This window comes from Neophocaena asiaeorientalis, unplaced genomic scaffold (assembly GCF_003031525.2).
Source record: "Neophocaena asiaeorientalis asiaeorientalis breed wild unplaced genomic scaffold, Neophocaena_asiaeorientalis_V1.1 scaffold866, whole genome shotgun sequence".
In the NCBI taxonomy this organism is placed as follows: domain Eukaryota; kingdom Metazoa; phylum Chordata; class Mammalia; order Artiodactyla; family Phocoenidae; genus Neophocaena; species Neophocaena asiaeorientalis.
This window is the reverse complement of record NW_020172694.1, coordinates 408,944-433,579: the sequence shown is the minus strand read 5'-3', so window position 1 is coordinate 433,579 and position 24,636 is coordinate 408,944. Positions and strand designations below refer to the sequence as shown.

The window sequence follows — 24,636 nt, the reverse complement described above, 5'->3', positions numbered from 1 at the left end:
TGGGCACAGTTGCATCCCTTGTATTTTTTTTTGTTAAACTATATTGACTTATTTCATTTTATTCCTATTTTTGGTGGACTAAAATAGTAATGAATATTGTTAATATAGCCCAGTAAATGAATTTTTAAAAATATAGCCAATCCTGGTTATTTGCACATTCCATATTTGCAGATTCACCTACTTGCTAAAAAAAGTTTGTAACTCAAAGTCAATACCCATAGCGCTTTTGTGGTCATTCATGGACATGTGCAGAGAAGCAAAAAATTTGAGTCACCTGATGCATACATTCCTAGCTGAGGTCAAACAAGACAACACTCCACCTTCTTGTTTCAGCTCCTTTTTATGGCCTATAGTGCCATGTTGTTCACTCTCTCTCATTTTTTTTTCTTTTTTTTTGCTTTATATTGGTGAGTTCCCTGTTTAAAATGACCCCCAAGTGTAGTGCTTTAGGGATGTCTAAGGTTCCCAAGGGCAAGAAGGTTGTGATGTGCGTTAATGGAGAAAATATGTGTATTAGATAAGCCTTGTTCAGGAATGACTTACAGTGACGTTGGCTGTGAATTCAATGCTAATGAATCAACAGTACATAGTAAATAGGGTGTCTTTAAACAAAAACACACATAAAACAAGGTTATGTATGGATGGACTGACAAAAATGTTGTGACCAGAGGCTTGCAGGAACCTAACCCTGCATTTCTCCTAGGAGCAATGGTACAGTACTCGCTAATTCAGTGACTGGAAAATTAAAGTACAGAGACTTTGTTTCCTGGCATAGCTGGAACTGCAAAACTGTGTTTTGTTTTGTTTTGTTTTGTTGTGGAGAATGAAAGAACAATGTCTTCATTTCTATAATAGTCATTAGAAAGACTGTATTTTCAGGTCGATTTGTATTTTTTGTGTGAATTCTCCACTGATCACACTAGTGAAGAGGCTGTTTTGTTTGGCTGGGCGGGACCATGTCCAGTTCTACAGAATCTGGAGTGAGGAAGAAGCACGCTAACTTCCTAATTGCTGTCGTGTGGATTATTTACACTTGTAAAATCCTTGAGAGAGACAATTCAGTAAGTTTAAATTTCTACAGTTTTCAGCAGAATGTGATAATATTTAAGAACAAACAGTTTTCAGGATACTGTGGCTGTGGTATAAATCCATACAATTATTTTATGAAAGTTTAGAGATGTGCAACAGAAGTTCTGATATTTGAAAAATACAAAATCATATACAGAGAGTGATATATATGTGATCTCACATAAATTCATATATATTCATGATCATATATGTAAACTGTGTGTATACGATGTAAAATATTTGTAAATATAAATATGTAAACTATGTGTGTGTATAGATGTGTGTGTGTGTGTATTTGACTCATGACTCTTAGTTCCAAAAGAAGCTTCCAAGATGCAAATTCCTTTTTTTGGCAACACTGAGGAGGGTTTTTAAGTTGTGCTGAGCTATCGGTAGCTCAGAGACAAATGTTTTATTCAGAGACAGATGTTCATGGACCCTAGGAGTCAGTCTCCCTTGGTGATTGAGTTTAACACTTACTTAACATGGTTTAAGGAATCATATTATTCCACTTACCTCTGTCCTAAAATCCCTCTTACCTTTCATCTACGGAAATACTGTACTCTTCACTAGCGCTCTGAGGTGGATGCACCGGGGGAGGAGGAAGCAGGTCTGCCCAGTTCATGCCACCTTGTTTTGGTACCTTGGGTGTCCGTGCCCCTTTCTTGTGCCCTTGACTCCCTTGAAAAGAAATAAAATGCAAGTCTTTTACTTCTGGACTTTAAATCTTTTCTATTATCCACAGGTTAATTATTTTCTGTAAATATGACCTTATGATTCATATATATAGAGAGATAAACACACTCTTCTTCATTAATTTTAAACAGCACTTTGTACGATAGAAGACGCAGAATATTGCCAAGTTTAACTGCAAAATAGGGAAAAAGCAATAAAATCATAAATGAATTTTACAAGTCATATCATTAATAGTGATCTTCTTGCAGCAATTAATTGCATTATGGATTATCATCTAAAACAAATGAGCTGAAGACATATTTTCTGAATTGCCTTTCTATTGTTTAATTGCTGGAACCTAAAATACAATGTGATACAGATGCGATCTATTACATTTCCACTGTTGCATTAAATCACTGAGTATATATAATTTGTACTTGTCCATTGAAGTGTTTTAGGCACAATGAAATTACTCGTTTTTGTCAGAAAGGCAGGTGCAGGTGAAAGTAATTGCTGGAAGAACTAATATATCTAACAACAAAAGAAGCAGAAAAATGATTTTTAAAAAGGAACAGAAATGGGGCTTCCCTGGTGGTGCAGCGGTTGAGAGTCCGCCTGCCGATGCAGGGGAAATGGGTTCGTGCCCCGGTCCGGGAGGATCCCACATGCCGCAGAGCGGCTGGGCCCGTGAGCCATGGCTGCTGAGCCTGCGCGTCCGGAGCCTGTGCTCCGCAACAGGAGAGGCCACAACAGGGAGAGGCCCGCGTACCGCAAAAAAAAAAAAGGAACAGAAATGTTTTTAGCCACTGTTTCTATAAAATTATGGCTTAGAGTGAAATAATGTTGCTTGAACATTCTTAGAAATTCAGAATAGCTCAATTATTCAAGTTACCCAATGTTCTGATATTAGATTTGGCATATTCTTTAAACACAGGTAGCTGCACATTTTGGTATATTCATTCTAAAATAATTTTAGGTCAAAAGATATTTGGGGATAAAATGGTCTTTATCCTCCTCCTCCAATATGATACATTTTAGATTCTTAGGTAAATTATAGACAATGAGTCTATAATTATTTTTCTCATATGATCCCTTAAATTCAGTGAATTGTCTTGATCTTTTTTTTTAAACCTTTCTGAAACAGTTCCAAGTTACATGGTACATGAAACCAAGTCTGAGTATATTCAATGAGTCTTATTTTTTTAAAGTCACTTGGAAATTTTCTAATGGCAGTGTTTGTTAAGCCAGATGTTCTTGCACTGGTATGTTACTGCACCAAGTGTGGGCTGAGGGACATGCTGTTATTCATAAATTATGACGGTCAGGCTTCTGCTTATGTGTCTCCATTCTCTCTTCCTCCACTCAGTTGTCCTGTATTGGAATGGCTATGCATGTATTGTGGAGTTGACTGTCCCCAGAGCCTTCCTCTTGACTTCCTGCCATACATCTACTGTAACAACTCCGTCTGTCCTGAAAGGCCTAACATCACAAATCTCTCCTACACTTAATTTAATTGCTTCATTCTCTCCCCTAATTACCCTCAGATTTCACATCTTTGTATCTTTTTACCACATATGTATCTAAGCTGAGGGATGAAGAAAGTCAATTGAATATTAACAACCTAGAATCATTTTTTTTCCATTAAGACATGTTTTTCTCTTTAAGTGGCTAAGAATTCAAAGAAGAAACACCATGAGATATCAAATATGAAAATATTTCATATACTTTTCCCAAGAGTACATCCTTGAAATTTTCCCCTTAATTTTAGGGTTTACTTACTTCGAAAAAGAAAAAAAAAAGTTGTTTGATAAGATTTGATTGTTAAAAAAAAAAATCAAACCATATATAGTAGAACAAGAGTAGATCTAGAAAGGTATAGGAGCTATTTCTAAGATCCTTAATTCAAATAGAAACAATTTCAATCAGTGACAAAACACAGCCTAGAAAATGCCAAATCAGCATGCCTTAGTCAAGGGAAGATGGTAAAATGCAAATACCATCTCCATTACAGAAGAGAGTTAGAGACATTTGGCTAAAAGCACCTACCAGCAACTTTAATCCAGTTGCTAGGAAGTAATATTTCTATCCTCTCCTGGAGAAACAAACTAGAGTCAAGATCAATTGGTTTTGTTCTCACTGTGGTATGACTTGTTGTGGTACCACATGTTAGTTCTAATAATGAACCGTCTTTAATTAGAAAAACAGGACTTAAGTACCAGCAAGCTCACATCTGCAACCCCTATCAGGAAAACAGCTGGCAAACAGCTGCAACAGCATGAAGACCACAGGGAAGAGGCTTCAATGTGGCTTCTGAGGCACTTAAAGACTGAAGTTGGGAAGTTGCTTTACGAGGTTTTAGAGCAAGAACTGAGTGAGGGATAGTAGAGAGATTATAAACTGAGGCAGGTTCCAACTGTATCTAATCTCATGATATTATTGCTTAGGTTTTTGATTCTGCTCAAGTGTACTCAAATTTTATATGCTTTAATAGCCTTCCTTCAAATGGTAACATATTTAGCAGATTAACTATATGTGCAACATTTTTAAGTTATATTTTTGCTGAGATGGAAAAAAGTTTCAACTGCCTTTAAAGATTAAGTCATGCTTCTGGTTTTAATAAAGGTTTTTAACAAGGAGGAAAACAGGAGCCTCGATCTTTGTTACCAAATAGAACACAAAAAATGGTAGCACAGGGAGATCAGCTCGGTGTTTTGTGACCACCTAGAGGGGGGATAGGGAGGGTGGAAGGAAGACGCAAGAGGGAGGAGATATGGGGACACATGTATATGTATAGCTGATTCACTTTGTTACACAGCAGAAACTAACACACCATTGTGAAGCAATTATACTCCAATAAAGATGTTAAAAAAAAATGGTTTAGTGAGTGAACAGTCCCTCCAATTGCAGAGACAAGACCCATCCCTGGAAGATTCAAATCATATAAAGTGATTAGACATGTCATATACACATATCAGATCATTAGCATTCAAGTTGTAATCTTGAAACGTACCATCCTTTTAAAGGAGAGATTGGCTTTCTCCTTGGTTTCCCTTACTTACCAGATGTACTACTGCCCCGGTCTGAACTATTGTAGGATCCTCCTGTATTCTGGTCATATGATTGATTGTATGGGATAGTTGGAGGAATTGTGTCATTTGCTCGATAATCTAGACATTTCAGATGGGAAAAAAAGTAAACATTTATTTTGGTGCCTCAATCATTTACCAACGACTAAGCTTTCAAACTATCATGTTGATCACCTGCTAAGATGTACGTAAGTGTTCAGAATGAAAGGTCAAGAAAAAAATCAAGATCTTTAAAATGTCTCCTTTAAGATTTATAAAATACAAACTCATTGCATCATCTTCTACACATGAACTGGAATGAATCCTACCAGGGACTATTTCTTCTTTTAAAATACTTATAAGTTAGCTAAGGCAGAAATCAGACTTGTTTGACTTCTTATCTTTAAAAATATAGTAACAAAATAATTTTAATAACAAGAGATCGGGAAAATGTCATGTATGTGAATCATTAAAAAAAATAAAATAATAAAATAAAACTGAAACTTGCCAGGAAGGTTATAGCTAATAAAAAATATATCCATGTTAAGAAGATGAAGTATCTCAGTCTCCCACAAATGCTTCTGCTTACTTAGGCAGAGGTGAAAATACAAATGATAAACTCACCACTGGAATTTACTGAGTAATAATCTGTCAGGCTAGCTGCATTCCAGTGACTTTATTATACTTTGACGTACCAAGTCTGTTTATAAGCAGTATAAACAATAAATCAGAGCTCTGAAATACTTGTACAGAGGACTGTCAGACCTTTCCAAAGTCCACAATAAAGCCATATACTATACAGGAATAATATGACAATAGTTTGAATTCCCACTGTAAACTTTACAATTACAGAAACTCTCCTATTCATCTTTGTCAGCCTTTGTCATGAACTCATATATTATGCTAAGTGAAATAAGTCACACAGAGAAAGACAAATATTGTATGATATCACTTACATGTGGAATCTAAAAAATACAACAAGCTAGTGAATATAACAGAAAAGAAGCAGACTCACAGATATAGAGAAAAAACTAGTGGTTACCAGTGGGGAGAGGGAAGGGGAAGGGGCAATAGAGGGGTGGGGGACTAACAGTTGCAAACCATTATTTATAAAATAAGCTACAAGGACATATTGTACAACACAAGGAAAATAGCCAGTATTTTATAACTATAAATGGACTGTAACCTTTAAAAATTGTGAATGACTATATTGTACACCTGTAATTTATATAATAGTGTACATCAACTATACTTTGAGAAAAAAATGGTTAAAAAATATTTATTGAATTGGGTTATTATACCAATCAAATGTTTCCTTAAACTGGAGAAAAAAAATACAAGATAACTATTATTAAATTAAAACGTACAACACTAACTTAAATGAAATGTTTGTCTTAAGTTATCTTTTTGCGGTCTCCAACTGTGATAAGTTGTTCCCAACTCAAACCTAAAAAAAAAAGAAATCTGTGTTTCCAATTATCTGTAATTAAATGTATTCTTTACCTGGACACTCATACACAATTGTCCTGACCTATTCAAATCGGAGCAATTCCTTTATTTCCAGAGGTCTAACTTTACAAATCATGTTATTAAAGCAGTAGTCTGAGGGACTACAAAGAAATCAAATACCTATCTCTTCCAACTCACCCATATTGTAACAGAGAAACATTCCCTTCAGGCCATAAAATATTATTCTGCTGCAACAAGCTAACACTAAGAATTTATTTTAGGTTCTATCGTGACGGACTTCAAATCAGGTTACCCAAAGAAATTTAGGTTCTGAAATCATACATTGCAGCAGTCTTAGTAATCACATGAGGTAGGAGAAATATAACAAACTGAACCGCTTCTCCAGTTCAAGTTTAATTTAATTATTTTTCTTCAGTTTGATAAAAAAGCCATTCGTTTATGTGACCATGTAGAAGCAATCATCTTCCATTCTCGAGTGGAAAGAATGGGGGAGTCTGTTTATTTAAAGTGTGAGGTATTGTGATGGTTGTACATCTGCCTTATGAATAAAAGATTGTCCTGAGCCATCCCTCACCTACGATTAAATTTAAATTAATCTCAAACCATTTGAAAATACTTATATATTATTCTAAAATCAATATTCCAAGGTTATTGTTGTGCTAATTAACTTTTTGACACTGGAAATTTTGAAACCAAAGAAATAAGAAAACCTTAGCGACCAAGGAAAGATTTCACACGCTAGTTGCAGACAAGCTTCGGCATGTAGTGCTGAAGGGTTAAGGACGCCAATACAGAAAAGGATGGGAATAAAGGCAAGGCTCTTCACCTTTGTTCAGTTTGTTTTGCTCCATGATGTTATACTGAATTGGTGCCACTTCTTGTTTCTGCTGTCCGGACGGTTTCCAGTGCTTCTCGCTGGAGTCCCCACTGCCATTGTTCATGTTGTTGCTGAGGTTTGACTGGATGAGCTGGGTGGTAGCATAAGGGGTGGGCTGCCCTGATGGATTGACAAAACGCCCATCCTTCAGATTTGGGCTATTGAAGGTTTTCATCTCATTGATTTTGTTACTAAGGTCCACATCACCATAAACAGTTGACTCAGGGAGCATCAGATTTGTTTGTTTGTTATCCAGTTGGTTGTTATAATTTGCTATACAATCAGCTATGTGCAATGGAGAGGAAAAGGAAAAAGTCATTCTGCATGGTTATTCGTTTTCAATTTCCTTGTAAGTAGTTTTGTGAGTCACAGTAAAACTGTTCTATAAAGTATAAATGGGCTTAAATATAATGAATAAAAAGGACCAAATAGTCTTATGTCCTTTCTAAAGAACATAGTCAAATGTTCTTTCTAAAGAAAAATTGAGTGAATAAGAGAGGACACGTAATTTATATGGAGCCTAAATAATTCTGAACTTCTGCTAGTGTTACACAGTTTATAAATAATGCACCCAAATTAAATAATTTTCCTTTAACAGCCCCATTAATGGGAATTGCACTAAAATAATATATACACGAATATCTTTATGTGCCAACTTAACATTTTCTAGTCTGGAGTTACTGAACTATTTGAAGTTACTAGTTAAGCTTATAGGTTAAGAATCCAGACCCAAAAAAAAAAAAAAACCCTCTGCCCTCAGATGAAAGAACTTGAGATTTCAATATTTTATAAAATAACTCTATTCAAAAAATATGAGGAACAGAGGTAAAGTGACAGTAAATAGTGCTCAGGAGAATTTTATTAGTTTTCTCCCTTGGTCATGCAGGATAATCATTATCAGGAAAAGATGTTATGTAATCATTTTTCATGGTTTCATAATGACACCTCAAGAAGTATAAAATGACAATAATGATGGCAAAATGAATCAAAGTAGCCAGGGCAATTTATCAAATAACACCTGAAATAATACCTAATATGTCTAATATTTCAATTTCACCCTAATTTTCCCTTTCTTTAAATATTTGAGTGAAATATCAAATATATATATATATATATATATATATATATATATATATTTTTATTCAAACAGCAGGAAGAACTTAAATCATCACTTAAAATTGAAAACATTTTTAAAATAAAAAATTAGTCAAGTTATAATAGTAAAAATACCACTATTTTAATTCATGGTGGCTACAACATTAACAGGTCACCTTGAGGATAAGTTTTCAACTGGATATCCTAAAAAATGATAAATTAACACGGTCACTACTAAAGATGTAAAACTGAATAGAGTTTTAAGAAAAATCTGCAACTTCTCTATCCTACTGAATTCAACTACCCCGCATTTCAACAACAAATGATCAGGGATCAGGGATATCTGATCAATCTGGCTTTTAGTAATTCTTATTTCCAATTTCTAGGTATTAAGTTTTATATAATAGTGGTTAAACAATATTTTTAATGGCAATATGGTTTTGGCAATCTCGTTTTTCTTTGCTAATCTTTCCATGTGAGTAATATCCAATAGAACTCTCTCAGATGATGGACACGCTCTATTCTGCATTGTCTAACGTGACAGCCACTAGCCACATGGGGTTAGCTAGCCACTTGAAATGTGGCTAGTGCAAATGAGGAACTGGATTTTAAATGGTACTTTATTAAATTTAAACTTAAATAGCCACCTGAAGCCAGAAGCTACCACATTAGACAACACAGCTCTACATATTAATTTAAATGGATATTGTCATTTTTTCTTTTATTGGGCTCAGCATAATCTTTCTTTTACTTATAATTATGTGAGCACTTCTTCTAGACAACTAGAACATGGACCTCTAGAGAACATGGACTTGGTCACATGGATATATCATTTCCATATCCATATCCAATGGAGACTATGATTTGTTCTTTATGGTGCATCACACTTTTTACTTAAATGCCATGTTCTATTTCCCTTTTTCCTTAACTCCATTTTACTTCTATAGTCATATATTTTGATTCTTTATGATTCTTTTTATATTTCCTCTATTGTGAATGAATGTTAAAAGGTTTTTTGTAAGAATTATTTGTAATTTTCTGTTTTTTCCTTTGCATATTCTACATCCGAATTTTACTGTCATGTTTTAGCATGAGATTTTAACGAGCAATTTACCACACATATTTCTGAACCAAAAAGACACAATACAAAATTAGTATTAGTATAAACACCTGCAAAAGATATATATTTCTTGTATCTTAGGATTTACTAGTATACTATAAAAATATAATTTTGAAATTCAGTTAGCTTTCATTTAAAGTTATTTATTACCACCATATAATTATTATTGTTGCTGCTATTAAAAATTTGGTTCACTCAAACTACAGATCTATTGATCTGCTTTATTCTTAAAATCTTTAAAATAAATACTATAAATAACTACAATTAAAATTACATACATTCTCATGAAGATGAATACTTTTGTATAATTTCACTTTTCCTTATTTGCTATCTCTTCTAGAATTTATATTCTCCGTTCTCCCTTTGCATACTGAGAAACATTTTTGGGTGGAGGGTGAGGTGTGGAGATATAGGGATGGAGAAAATATTTGAATCAGGCTAGTTTGCTAAACCATGGTTAATATTTCATGAAAATGCTGATTAAATTTCATTTTCAGTTTAAGGAGAAGAAAACGAAAGTTATCTCCTCCTCGTGGCTTGTTCCTAACAATGCCAAGCTTGCCTATCAAGCTGTCTCTGTGCCTCTAACCTGGGCGACTATACGTGGTCAGGTTACTGTCGCTGTTTCCATTGCCTGCTGTGCAACAGTTGATGGAGCACTCATTGTGATTGTTCCCAGTATTAGGCCACGTGTCTGCCAGCCATGGCTGCGTGGCAGGTTCACTGATGTTGAGAAGTCCTGGCCTAAAGAAAAAAATATGTATAAAAGCAAGTTTTATATAAGTAGCAAATGATATTTCCTATTCAGAATTCCAGAAAATTCTTCATCTCACTAGTCTCACAAATAATTTGGTCAACTATGCCGAAAGATATACTAATTCCTTTTATTTTACAGACAAGGCAACTATAATGTAATGTTCGGAGGCACGCCTCTGTTTATAGAGCCATTATGTTGTAAACAGTGAGACAAATATTGTACCATTTGTAATGCTCTACTCCGCCTTCAGTCACAGTGGCTAAAAATCAAACATGGAATCTAAAAAATGTGGATACTTATATTTTGGCGTGTTTTAGTAGCATAAAGAATATTCTCGTTAAGACAGTTTGCATTTCTTAATTTTTGACCCATTAAAAAATAATGATCCTTCTCACAACTTCATTAAAAAATGGAACAAGCTTCTTTACTGAGATAAAGGATGCTTCACAGTAAGCACATTTGCATATTTTTCTTCAAAACCATGTTTCAGAGATAGTGAGTTTGGGGCTCTGTGACATTTTGCAGAGAGCCTCATCAGTGTTTCAGTGCACAGTTCTGTAAGCTTGTCAACATTTTCTGATGGTGGCAATGTAAGATGCCTTAAATCCTATATAAACAAAGGAAAGCTACTGAATTAAATCTGGTAAAACGTTGTCCACTGTAAGAAATATTAGCGTTCATGTTTTTTTTGCACGACAGATGTTAATCCTCTTTCACTGTGCATTGGGAATGCAAAGTACATCAGCAGTTATTAATGGCAGCCCTGGACCACCAGTGCCAGAGACACAGACTGAAGTCCAGGAATGGAAATCCTGAGGTCCTTTTCCAATACTGACTCCATTTGATAATCCGGCAAAAGAGGTGATACGATGCATGATGTACTGTCAGATCCACAATAAACAGACTGGCACTACAGAGTCTGAAAAGATTTTCTTCATGCTTTCATTTTCTTTGCTAAAGTGCAATAACCACACTTTCATTTACTTGGGAAGCAAGAACCTGACATTTCACTCACCGTGGTTCCTATGCTGGCATACAGAGAATCAACCGAGGAAACTTTCTATGCAAATGATGGTTATTTGAGGAAAAATTCACTTCAAATGAAAAATATGGATTTATAAGTTACATATCTGTATACGTATATGTATGTATATATGTGTGTATACATATATCTGGAATAATAATGAATGTTTACCCTTTGTTTACAATGTGTGAGGCGTTGTTCTGACCTTCATGTGTATTAACTCATTTAACCTTTCTAATAATCTACAGAGTAGTTACTATTATTATTCAGATTTTAAAGATTAGGAAACTGAGATACCTGAGAAAGGTTAAGACACTTGTGCGTGGGTACACAAAGTGAGCAAGTGGCAGAGCTGGGATTCAAATCCAAGGAGTGTGTCTGTAGAATCCACACTCTAAGCCAGAATACTATAAACACATATACCGGAGAGTGCTGAAATTTCCTAAAACCCTCAAACGTTCTTAATAAAAGGAAGAGTGGGGTAATGTCTGAAGTCTAAACATTCAGAATAATGCCGTTAAAACTGAATACATTCACTGTTAAAATTGTTGATAAAAATATGCTTTGAAGAGCAATGTTGCTGACCTGTTACAATTTAAAACATTTAAATGCAAGCTGCATCACAGATATCTGGAGCTTTTGAAATCCATGTTGGTTATAGAAATTCTGCACCTAGTAGTCTATAGCTTTCCTTATTTTCTCGTGAGCTTAAAGTGTGTTATCACTTTTTAAGTTATTAAAAATAAATCTCCATATTTGATACTGTAGAAATAGTATAGGATGTTTGAAGTACGGGTCAAGCCTGTCTTACACGTTTCAAAAGGAATAGACAAAATTTTCATGCTACGATTCCCTCAGAAAAACACTTTTAAAAGCGAACGTTTTGATATCATCAGAGGCTGAAAAGAACTTTTCATATGTATGGGAGCTTTCCAACAGGAAGTAGGATTAACAATTCACATGCTAGCTTTCAGTTCAGACTTCTGTTCGGAATGCTAATTATCTAGGGAAGAAGGTTGAGTCATGATTACTGGCCCATAATGAATCTTAAAATGCCATGGGTATATTTCAGAGAACTCTGAGGAAGTCAAGGTCATATGTAGCTACTCTGATAAGGGTGTTAGGGTCTTTAGAAACTAACAATCTCTCAAGCTATCTTTATGCATTTAAGATGATCTAGTGTGTATGAGACAGATTTAGCTGCCCCAAAATAAGAAATGAAGCAAAAACAAAACACAGTGCTGTTTATAGTGATTAATATATGTCGGAAATATTATATAATGTTACCATATTTTATATATATAAAAATGCAACCATTTAATACATATATATCATATAACATGTTAGTTGTTATATTTTCATGCTAATATATGAGTTTTGCCTATTTTTTCATTGTCTTCAAAAAGATATTATCAGGGAAAGGAAGAGACTAGGGCTCCCAAAAACCATATTTAACTTCCTGTTTATATTAAGGGGATAGTTTTGTGTCACAAAGGAAAAGAGGACAGATGCACTTAAATGATTATGTGGCAATTACCTTCAATTCCTCTGCTCCTGTTACTCCAGACATTCCAATCACTCACTCCAAAAACAAACAAACCAACCAACCTATTTGAACTCCTAAACCACAAAATAAAATACTGATACTAAAGGGTCCGGGGGCTGGGGAAAATAGTGAAGGGGCCCAGCAGCAAGGATTGCCTGTAGGCTGTCTCCTCTTTCTTTCGATAGCTTGAAAGAATTCTGAAGCCCAGGAAGAAGCAAGGGATAGAGCTGAGAGTGGTCAGTCCTTCAAAGAGAAGCGAGGCCTGAACTCTTTCTCTCTCACCTCCCACTGCCAGGAAATGTGCTATTGGCATTCTCGACCTGGTTAGCCTTTCCTATGCCTTTCTTCAGGCTTTCTCTGCTGATTCCTGGTTTCTGCTGTGGTTTGGATTTTAACTAGGTTTTCATTGTTTGGAAGAGGAGATCGAGATGTGTGAGGTAAGGAAAACCAATGAATAGAAACAGCCACTTAAGATCCATGATCTACCACTGGATTACACTGCAAATCCTTTGCCCTTTTTAAGTTGAGAAGAGGTCTCTTTGCTTCCCGCCATCCTCGTTTTCCCTTTAATGTGAAGAGGGAAATTCACAGTTTAGAGAACGAGGAGAGCTCTCAGGTTCTCCTTCTCTCTCAACCTTCTCCTTTATCAGAGGAAAATGTCCAGGGCCCCAAAATCGCTCATCAAGGAATGAACTCAAGTCTTCTGACATTTGTTTACTCGATAACTCATCCCTTCCTTCTTTAGATACTTTTTGGTGATATCTTTCAAAGATCAATAATTCATATATTGAATTTATGGATATCATCCAATAAATTACATTTATTGCATTACAAAAATTCATGCATTAATTATTGATTAATAAATCACATAGCCTCTAACTCCAGGATCTCACATTCTATGGTGGGAAACAATCATTTAAGCCAGGAGTTAGAAAACTATTTCTATAAAGGATTAGAGGGCAACCATTTTAGGCTTTGCGGGACATATATTTTCTGTTTCAACTACTTAACTCTTCAGTTGTGGTGGGAAAGCAGTCATAGACAATATGTAAACAAGTGAGTCTGGCTGTCTCTTAACAGATCTTTATTTACAAAAACAGGTGTCAGACCAAATTCAGACCAAGAGCCATAATTTGCTGACCCCTGATATAAACAAAAGCTAATTGCATCACCTCTTATTAGGTGCTTAACTGTGGTATATATACAGCACAAGGAGCGCACGGAGGACACAGCAGGTGAACCTCAGCCAACTAACAAGGGGAAGGGGGACACATTACGGGCTGATGTAATAAGTGCATAGAAGAGAATGCAATATTGGTGATTGGCAGGTGGGTTGACACAGTGGATTGTAGGGGGTGGCACACAGAGATATGAGGAGGGCTACAAGGCCCTAGAGGTTGTGGGTTTCACATGCTCTGCCCAGTTTGGACTTGCTATTTTAAATACGGTGTGTTCTACTGAAACTGGGATCTTCAGAAGCTCAGAGATATGATCCATATGCATTTCAAAATTTCATTCTGGTTCCAACGGGCAAAGGGAATTAACAGGAAATAGTTGTAATGAAGGCAGATGAAGGCAGGACTGCTGGGAGCAATTTTAACAGATTAGACAAGGGACAAAAAGAGCTTGAAGTGAAACAATACAGCGACAGTGAAGGGAGAAGAAGGCAGGATCAACGAAATGCAGTAATAGATGCAGGAAAGAGGATGACTTGACATTTTGACTTAGGTGTCATTAACCACATGAGTCGGGTGATACAGTGAGGGCTCACAGAGTCTGAGATGCCTGAGGGAATCCAATGTTTAAGAGGTGGCATCAGAGAAGTAAGTACAAGAGTCTGACTCACTGTTCATTCTCTTACCACACTGGATCATGGAACACACACACCACACATACACAGAACCCACATACACACACACCACACACTCACAAATGGCTAGAAAATGAGACCTCTTCCTAATGCATTCCTGATGCTCTTACCCTGTTCTGGTTTTTCCAAAGCACTCACCAACTGCTTCTACTATAGAGTTGACTTTTTAAAAAATGTTTATTATTAATCTTCTATCTCCCCTACTAAATGTAACATTCAGAAGGACGGGAACTTTTATTGACTTTGCTCACTGATGCATCCCAGGCAACTAGAACACTGCCTGTCACATTGTAGGTATTCAATAAATAGGCGTGATGAATAAATAAATTTAAAATTGTGTATGTAACTGTCATTTTGAGCACTAACTCTAAGATCTTTATTTAACTGTTGCCTCTATAACATTCCAGCATTTCTTGTCATTTTATTCGGTAAAAAGATCATTTCTATTTGTTATTTAAAATAAATCCATTTCACCGTTATACTATTTTTACATTCAGAAGGTTAATTCTGCATGATGGTTTAGCGACCTTTCCAAATGGAACTTTGTAATTTTTCAGTCCTGCTGAAGAAACGAGCATTTGGTACTGAGAGATCCCTGCCATCATTTCCTCCTTGATAATCTGGTCTACCTAGGTTGAAAATTCCTTTACAGCAGAAACTAGACATATTTTATATGTGTGCGCACGTGTGTGTGTGAGAGAGAAAGCACATCTGTGCGTGTGCTCATGCACAGAGACTGGTGCAGAACCCACAGAAGATGCTCAATAAGCATTTTCATAAGATCTGATTAATGAGAAAGCTGAAGTCTACCGTCATGAATATACACATGTAGAGAGGTGGCTATGGCATCAGGTTCCAGATTTATCCACGAGAGAATGTTCTTATGCCAGAGACTGTTTCATGAATGTCTGGGGTATGATTTAGACAGAATTGCCCCGGATGCAAAAACATGCCCTGGTTTAATTCCTGAATCAAGTGGATTTATTCCTTATGAAGACCTCCCTAGCTTTGGGGTCTTTCAGTGGCTGACTTTGTTTCACAGGTATGAAAACAGGAAGCTAGCAGCAGTACCCAGGAAAGAAAACAGTAGTGCTAATTGTCAAATTTGTACAGCATTTGCTAAAGGTGGTCAACAATCTTTTCACCACTCTTTCTTATTTTTATCTTTTCCAGCTGCAACCACATATCTAACTATACAAAGCAGGACACTCAATAAGTTAACTGAATTTGAATTAGAAAATGGTTCTGGTCAAAAGGTTTTTTTTCTTACACCTTAAGCTAGAGGTTACTGTTTTTGAAAAGAAAAAATTATCATAGAAAATCCTGAAGCTTGACTCATGTAACTTATACCTTCTTTCAGCCCCTTTCAGCCATCTGTCACATCAATTTGTGATTTCTCTGTGAATATATTAAAGTTCACTGAATAATAATTACCAAAAAATCATAAATGTAGGATTGAGGTTCATTTTAATAAGAGGGAAAAAAAAAAAAAAAACCTCCGTGTTAACAAGCTACCTAGATTCTTCTTTTATTTCAACATATTTTCCGGCAAATGGAGACTGAACTACGTTGAATTCATAACAAGAACAAACAAACGGACATAAACTACAACAACTTATGAGCCAATGCTGTGTTCAGCAGGTTTTCAAATGAACACTTTTTCTTTGATAGTATCTGTTAACTAGCTATATTTCTTAATCTTCATAAATGCCATCAATTAATTACTTTAACTCCTTTTAATCATCTGCTAAATCAGCAAGTCTGTCTTTCCCGGTTAAAGTGCTCCCTCTGGCGTTCACTGACTAAGATGCAACCGCTCCAATCAAGTGCATTTGTGTATCAACAAGCTTGGCTCCACAGCACAACAGAATGGAGTATTTCCGAAATATTTAAACAAATTTCACCTTTAAGTTAAACCTTTTAAGCAAAGAAAGTGATGTCATCGATGAAGACAAGAAGAAATACCTGGAATTCCCCTGAGAATCTACAAAACAAGCAGGATAGTTACCTCCCTCCACTGCTCACAGCTTCGCCTCCTCTCTGATAAGTTACTGGAATGTTACCAAAAAAAAAGGAACAATTAATAGACATGTTTGTGTTTATATATCAAAAGCTATGACATTCATGAGCATATTTCTAGAATGGCATGTTTTCTTCCTCTCTACTTAGAAGCATTGCAAAAATTCATCACAGGAAATAGATTTCCGATTCAACTAGTATTTTTTTAAGATGGTACAGAATTAGATATGTTATTTTTATTTTCTTTACGTGCCAACAAGGTTGAAAACTAAGCAGAAGCCAACTTCAGTTCACTCTTATTAACTATAACTATGATACGTTTGTACATTCACATTCTCATAGATTCTAATTTTGAATTTATTATTTTCATGTAATTTCATGATTTTATGTAAGTGGAATCTTAAATTTGGGAAGAAAAAAACCTACCAGACCATTTCCCCAGAAATATGAGTACCAGTAAGACAAAGATAAACGTTAAAATAAACCTTCTTTCTCTCCACACACAAAGATGTATGCCAAGTTGTGACTAGTAATGAATGCGACCTAGTTTTTACTGTGGCTTGTGAAAACCCTTCTCAATGTATTTTCATCAGACATGTATACATATTGAAAATATATTTTAATGCTCTTGAAAGCATCCTCGGCTTAATAAATTATGGGTATAAAATTTAGCCATAACAGAAAAAGATTTGCACATAGTCAGCCAAGGGGTTAAGGATATTAGCGTGTCTGTAAATATAGACCCATTTTCTAAGGAGAAATATGTTTCTAAAAGCTGCCAAATTCTGCTACTTAGAAGAACTCCAAACTGGGAGTCTGTTAAGGAGAGATAAGTGCTCCCAGTGATTATAATAACTGGATTAAAACCGAGGAGGAAAGGCTACAGGTACATCTTTTACTAAAGGTGAATCGAAAGAAGAGGACCCACTTTGAAAGAAACTGAATGGAATGGAATCTTAGTGCTCGGACTTAGGGAAAATGACAAGTTTTATCTTTCACATGTGCTGGATGTCTTGGTTACCTTTAAGAATGTTGATTGTACGGATAGAGAATTGCAAGGGAGAGAAATTTTTGTTTGAAAACCTGAAAGCTTAAGTTAAGGGAAAAAAATGCACTGCCAAGTCTGAAATAATCAATGTGATCATTAGCATGTTAAATCATGCTGAGGGTAGAAACAGTGTGTCCATCTAATGAAACACATGCAAACAAGGCTAAGATGCAATGCGGAGTCACGAATAAGTAACGGCATTGAAGGAATGACAGGCAACACCAACCATTTCTACTTCAAGTGCATGCCTGGCATGAGTAAATGTACTTGTCTTCCATTGTAAGACCTTTCCCCCCAGCTTACTGCAGAAAATGAAATAAAAACAGAAACACAATAGTACAACACATGCCGAACTAACAAAGAAAAGGAGGGGGGTAAGCGCAAATATATACCTGTTGGTGTGAAGGTAAAAGACGGGACTGAAAAATCAAAACAAAATATAAACCAGTTATTAAGCTGAAGAGAGAAAGGGAACATATCACATTAGTATAAATCAAGCAGACAGCTGAACATAAAACAAATGTAAATAACTAGGCCAGTAGTTCTGACACTCTGATATATTAATAAAACCAAATCTGAGGTTAAAAAAGAAGCTTGTCTCTGAGGTACCATTTTGAAGGATCTGACGTCCTAGGACGGGAGGGGGTGGGGATTGTGCTGGGTTAGCCTGCAAATGACCCCTGCATTTAGTAATAGAGATTTAGCTCATGGCTTTAGTACAAACAGGAGTCCTCTACTATTAATCATTTCCAAACATTGGATAATGGGTTCTTAAACAAGTATTATCAGAGTCTTGCGTAAACCTTATCTAGAAATCTTAAAGTAAAGGCTTATTAAAGTGGGCTAACCAATAGGTGTGTTTAAGTATTCATCATCGAAAGAGAGACAGAGGGAAGGAGACAGAGAGAAAGATAGAAAGACAAAAAGAGAAAGAAAGAGAGGGAGGGAGGGAGGGAGGAGGGGGGAAGAAAAAGAAAGAAGGAGAGAGAAAGAGAAAGAAAGAAAGAAAGAAAGAAAGAGGGGGGAAAGAAAGAAAGAAAGAAAGAAAGAGGAAAAAGGAAGAAAGAGATGGAAGGAGGGAGGAAGGAAGGAAGGAAGAGAAGGGGAAAGGGAAGGAGGAAAGGAGGGAAAGAAAGAAGGAAAGAAGGAAGGAAGAAAGGAAGGCAGCAAGCAAAGAAAGAACTGGAACAAAAAAACCCATAAAACTGAATTGTTTCACTGCCAAGAAATGCCTGATACTTATCCTACAAACACTGTAATGCTACATTTTTATCATGATAGAAATTTGTGAATGGACAGGAAAAATGGGGAGCTTTAAACTTCAACTTCTCTATTATAGTTTACATTTAGAAGCTTCCTAGAAGTAGGCTAAGCATTTTTTTTTTAAATACCACACCAAAAGCTAAACAATAGAACAATAATGCCCCTCTGAAAACCTTCACCCTGCAGTTATAAATCTTAATCCAATCAATAATGCCTGAAATTGAACTGCAGACCTCAAAAGTAGCAGCCTTGCCTCTGCCACTTTTCCTATCTTCTCTCATTCCTGGGTGTTGGATAACACCGCAGCTATTTCCATGTCATTTCATACAGGGAGGAGGCTGACATTTTTTCCAAGCTCTTCACCTTAATTTAAAGTAAACACTGCTCTGGTAAAGAAAGCAAGGAAATCTACATTACTTCCTTGTAGACTAAAATTTGCTTTAAAGAAATCCTTAATACACACAAACTAGAATGTTGATTACTTATCACGGATCAAAAAGCTGCCAAAAATGTATTTTCCACTTCACATTTGAACTTCTCCAAGAAATTTACTTGAAGATTAGAGCACTGGGGTTGCAAATTCAAATGCCGTAGCATCCTTTACAACTGTCATTTCTTACCAAACCATTTTATTTCTGAGCATACGAGGAGGAACAAAAACAAAACCCTCAATGCTGGGGATCCAGTTTATACACTGGGCTTCTTTTGCTGCACAGCGGTCTCTGTCTTAGGAATTCTACTGTGTCTTCTTTCAGTCAGGTCTTTTCAGAGAGTCAATGTAATTTAGCTACAATCAAAAATTCAGAGCCGTAGTAACCAGTCCTCATAAAAAATAATAAAGAGGTACATTTGAAAGTAAAGCTACTCAAGCAAGAATGCAGTGCCTGGACATTAATTTGCAATAAAAAGGACACAGGCAAAAAATGAAAGGTCCCCGTCAGTATTCCTAGCCCACTGCTAACCTCAGTTTAAGGAACTGGAAAAGAGATGAAGAGAGTTCTGCCTAAATGAATTTTTTACAGCTTGTACACCAAAGGACAACTTAATTCTCAAAGCTTCCAGTAATAAAATAAACTCCCACTACGTGGATGTATGTGGACAAGGGGTACGAGCAGAGGGTACACCTCCGGATAAATGTAGGGGGGAAATGTTAAAAATGCTCACTATTACCCGAAAGTCACACTCTGGTTTGATGGTTTATAGGTCAACAGCCTATTGATTTCTTTAAAATACTTCACTTCCTTTCTTCTTAGAATTACCAGCATTGTTTTGGGCATAGACAATTTAAGATTTCAGGATGCACTTTTCAAAACTGCATACAACCAGAATTATGAAAAAGTGCTAACACGGCAAAGTGAGGAAAGCAGAATCGAATGCTCACCAATTACATTTGTAATTATGTTCTACGATTTCTGCTTAAACACAAGCTAGTTAAAAGGACAATGATATTAGTTTAACAGGTTTTGCAGAAAGAGCACATAGGCATTTGCCGGCATGCTTAAAGTACATTAGTAAAAGAAAAGAAACATTTCAGAAGGGGAGAGGGTTTCATGTCACATATTTAGATTTCAAGACGAGAGAGAGCATTCAACTGTTACAACTACACAGCTATCAGACTTCATGGCAATAAAAAATACAGGATTCCTGGGGAATTCAGGAGTCTAGACATTAATTAGTCACTTTTCTTCATTCAAATGGGATTTCAAACGCACAGCTCCCAACAGCCTGCCCCTGCCCGGCTTCACAACACACAGACACCCACAAACCCCTTCTCTGCCTTGTTTTTCAGTCAAGGGTTTTATATGGTAACACGTGTGCCTGACATTGATCTACTTTGTATACGTAACGAGCACCCAGTCTCTTTGCAGTAACCTCCCAGCCCTCGTTTTCCATTTCACAGGCAGGGATACTGACATTTTGCTTTATCTCTGCACAGGACACATATCTGAAAAAGACATATTTAAGGATGATAACACTAAGGTGAACGTAGGTACACGAAGAGATTGCTGTGGAGCCATGGACAGGAGGCACATTCATGGATTTCCACAGTGTGGGTGATGAATTTGTGTTGACTCTTGCCAAGACACCTTGGGACCAAGGGCACAAATATTTTAAGACTGTTGTCCCAGACTGTTTTACAAGCGTACAGGGATATTCAATAGAACTTTTCATTGAGAAAAGGTCTAGCTAGCACTAACAAATTCTGACTTTGCCATATCATTGATCAGAGAAATGACTTGGCCAAGCCACGTAGGAAATGTTCACTTAGGAAATATGTAGACAATTTTTTTTAAAGGGTGGTGATGGTGCAGGGGGTATGTGTTTACTGGTCATCCTTTAAATTTGCTTGGCAGCAAAAATGTTATCTTAGACTTAAGTGTGGACCCTATAACTAGGGTGAGTGTATAATTTGCCATCCAAAAACTAGGACAATTTTAAGAGTCGAAGGAGCACTGTAAATAATTTAGTTGGACTAAAGACATAAATTGGGACAGTGGCCTGAAAACTGGGACTCACAATCACCGAGCCTTAGAGCCCAGATCTGATGCCCAGAGCGGATGAAGCTATTGGAGGAGGGAAAGGCAAAAGGATTATCTATCTGATAGTGTTAACAACCTCATCACAAAATATAAAATACAAACCACCAACCTACAGACTTCGAGAATATGTGGTAAAAGTGTCTGTGAAATCCTTAGCACATTTGGCTCGTCCATAAAATTGTAAACAATTGCAGCTAAATAAACGTTCTCTTCTAAACTGTAAACACATTTTTTAACAAATCATCATCACCCATTAACAGTATATACATATTCAGCTCTGCAACTTTAAATTTAACAATAAAAAAGTTCTAAACCTCCTCTCTCTGAAAAGTGAAGCACATTTATTAAGAAACTATTTCATAAATAATCAGAAATATCATTATTTATAAATAATCTCTTTAGCTTTACAAAGGGCAAGAACACGCCCTTTAAAATTGTGTGACAGTCCAAAGCTTGTATTTATAATTCCTGTGACAAGGAGATTAAAAAGTTTCCTCCAGAATATACAGTAATTCCCTAAGAGAACAAGGGAATGGTATCACAACGAAGTGTAGACCTACCCTGGTGAAATATATTTTAAAGGAACTGGGCCTGAAACCGATAAGCCTATTTATAGTACTGATACTCAAGAGGAGGTTATACCCAGATATTGCAATAAAATAAAAGCACTTTTGAAAATCTTTATATATTAAAATAATTTCATATAGGATACGCGTAATCATGAATAACTTGGAGTCACAGATTAAAATGAAGAGTTATGTAAACACAGTAAAATATGGAAAGCTTAGGAAAGCTAATACCTTTTCTGATACCCGCATAAGTACTAGTCAGCCCATTTCTCTTCTTCCGGTGTCGGTACAGCCAGATGCTAAAAACCATAAGGATGATCCAACAGGCTGCCCCGATTCCTGCGATGAACGCTGGCTGCTTCACAACGTCTGAGATCTGCTGAGCAAGGCTGACTTGGTCCTCAGGTGACACGGGGTTTCCATGAGAATCTGAAAAGCCGTCTTTGGGTTAATTTGGGTGTAAAACTCAATGAGACAATGAAAAAAAATTGTGTGTGTGTGTGTGTATCTCCCCTCCTCTCACCCTTGAATAGTCTAAGACACTTAACTGCCTCAGAAACACATTGTTTGAAACTGTGTTTAGAAGGGTCTCTAAAAATTCAGAATCGTTGGGCTTCCCTGGTGGTGCAGTGGTTGGGAGTCCGCCCACCGATGCAGGGGACGCGGGTTCGTGCCCCGGTCTGGGAGGATCCCGCGTGCCGCGGAGCGGCTGGGCCCGTGGGCCATGGCCGCTGAGCCTGCGCGTCCGTCCAGAGCCTGTACTCCGCAGTGAGAAGGGGCCACAGCAGTGAGAAGCCCGCGTACCGCAAAAAAAAAAAAAAAAATTCAGAATCATTAATAAAAAAACAATGAAAAATTAAAATCATGTTACCATTGAAAGAACTATGAAAAATCTTCCTTTTAAAATAATGAACACGGCCAGCAATAGCTATAAGAACGTTCATTAAATATGGGCAAGAATTATCAAGTGTTATGAATAGTCAAAAAGTCTCCCGTTTTCTGTCAGCTATTTTGATTCAAGAATTAAAAATTGATAGAATTTATTGCTATTCCCGGAGCAACTAAGCCCATGCACCACAACTACTGAGCCCGCGTGCCACAACTACTGAAGCCCATGCATTTGACTCTGAAAATGTTCTGCTAACACCACCTGCTTTAAAGTAGAAACATTTGTTTCAGTCCAAAACTATTTTTTTCCAAGAAAAATAATTGGTATAACTCATTAGTTATGAATAACATTTCTCAAACAGAAAAAAAAATGCTTACTGATTATTTTTTCTTATTAAATGACATTGCATCCTGTTAAGACACTGGCAGGTAAAATAAGTAGCATTCAATGGCTAAGGAAACAGTCTTAGGAAAATAGCACTTCTTTCTACGTAAAAAGGCTAAATTGCTACGCGTGTTGTGCATGCGTGTGTTTTTTGTTTTTTTTGTTTTGCAGTACGTGGGCCTCTCACTGTTGTGGCCTCTCCCATTGCGGAGCACAGGCTCCGGACGCGCAGGCTCAGCAGCCATGGCTCACGGGCCCATCCGGATCTTCCCACACCGGGGCACAAACCTGTGTCCCCTGCATCAGCAGGCGGACTCTCAACCACTGCACCACCAGGAAAGCCCATGCGTGTGTTTTTTATTTGCTTTTTTCTTGAACAGAATTCCAGATTTCATTCTATGGAGGGTCAAGTCTGAAAAACCGTCAAGTCTGAAAAACCTATTTTCACAAGCAGTTGCCGTTACCTGCCTTCAACTGTTTGTTGACTGAAAGTTTTATTTCATGTTCCAGACTCTTTTATCTATGGTTATCCTACAAGCACTTCATCCTCTGAAAGTTCACCAAGCTGACTCTTCTTTTTATTTCTACTACACCCTTTGTATCTGCTAGGTTTATAGATTTCATGGTTATTTGTGCCAGGTTAAGTTGGGTAGCTTCAGATTTTATGCAGACAGCCAAGAGAGGTTCCATGCAGACGACCAGATGGGCTTAACAGAATAAAGTGTGGTGTGACAAATGAATTAAAATGGCCTCTCTGTACCTCAGTCTTTTGTCTCACTGCAGCTGAGGCTATATTAAGATATGGAAAATTGGAACACATCTATAATTTCAAGAAAACCAATTTGACCCTTAAATCCCATGATTTAAATCTTAAATAAATAAAATTACACATGGTCCTTTTTCTAATTCATATTTGAAAACCCAGTACTGAAAGTCATATATTATACAAAATAAGTAAATGACATGACAATGTATAAGGTCATCACCATGTAACTTTTAATTTCAGTTTTAATAAGTTAATACTGACTTTTCACAAAACTAGGCAACTATTTGAGTAAAAGGATCTATGTTCAGACTATTTTCCCCCATACCTTAGATAACGTTGTAACAGATACATCAAGCAATTTTTAAACATAGTTTTCGGTATTGCCTAAAAATTTTGGAATAAATGAACCAGAAATAAACCATGAAGCTCTTTTTGCTTAAAAGTTGTGTATATTATAGTCTCTGTTGAAAAAAAAAAGTGCTCGTTGTAAAAGATAATCCAAAAATCAAATTCTGGCCAATGGCTGTGGCAGAAGCAGCAAGCCCTCCACTAAAGACGTGAATGGTACTCTCATAGCATAGAGCTGTTGGG

The 24,636-nt window shown here is 36.5% G+C and overlaps 1 protein-coding gene across 1 annotated transcript in view; it reads right to left on the bottom strand.

The window, feature by feature from the left end:
- The window catches only part of ROBO1 (roundabout guidance receptor 1), a 391,570-nt gene that overhangs the window by 38,025 nt on the left and 328,909 nt on the right, over nt 1–24,636 (bottom strand). Inside the window, exons 18-24 of the mRNA XM_024740150.1 lie at nt 22,238–22,435; nt 18,027–18,053; nt 16,576–16,618; nt 9,960–10,114; nt 7,105–7,440; nt 4,803–4,910; nt 1,608–1,749 (exon numbers count right to left, since the gene is read on the bottom strand). Of these exons, the coding sequence (XP_024595918.1) occupies nt 1,608–1,749; nt 4,803–4,910; nt 7,105–7,440; nt 9,960–10,114; nt 16,576–16,618; nt 18,027–18,053; nt 22,238–22,435 (1,009 nt within the window). The remainder of the gene's footprint in view (nt 1–1,607; nt 1,750–4,802; nt 4,911–7,104; nt 7,441–9,959; nt 10,115–16,575; nt 16,619–18,026; nt 18,054–22,237; nt 22,436–24,636) is intronic.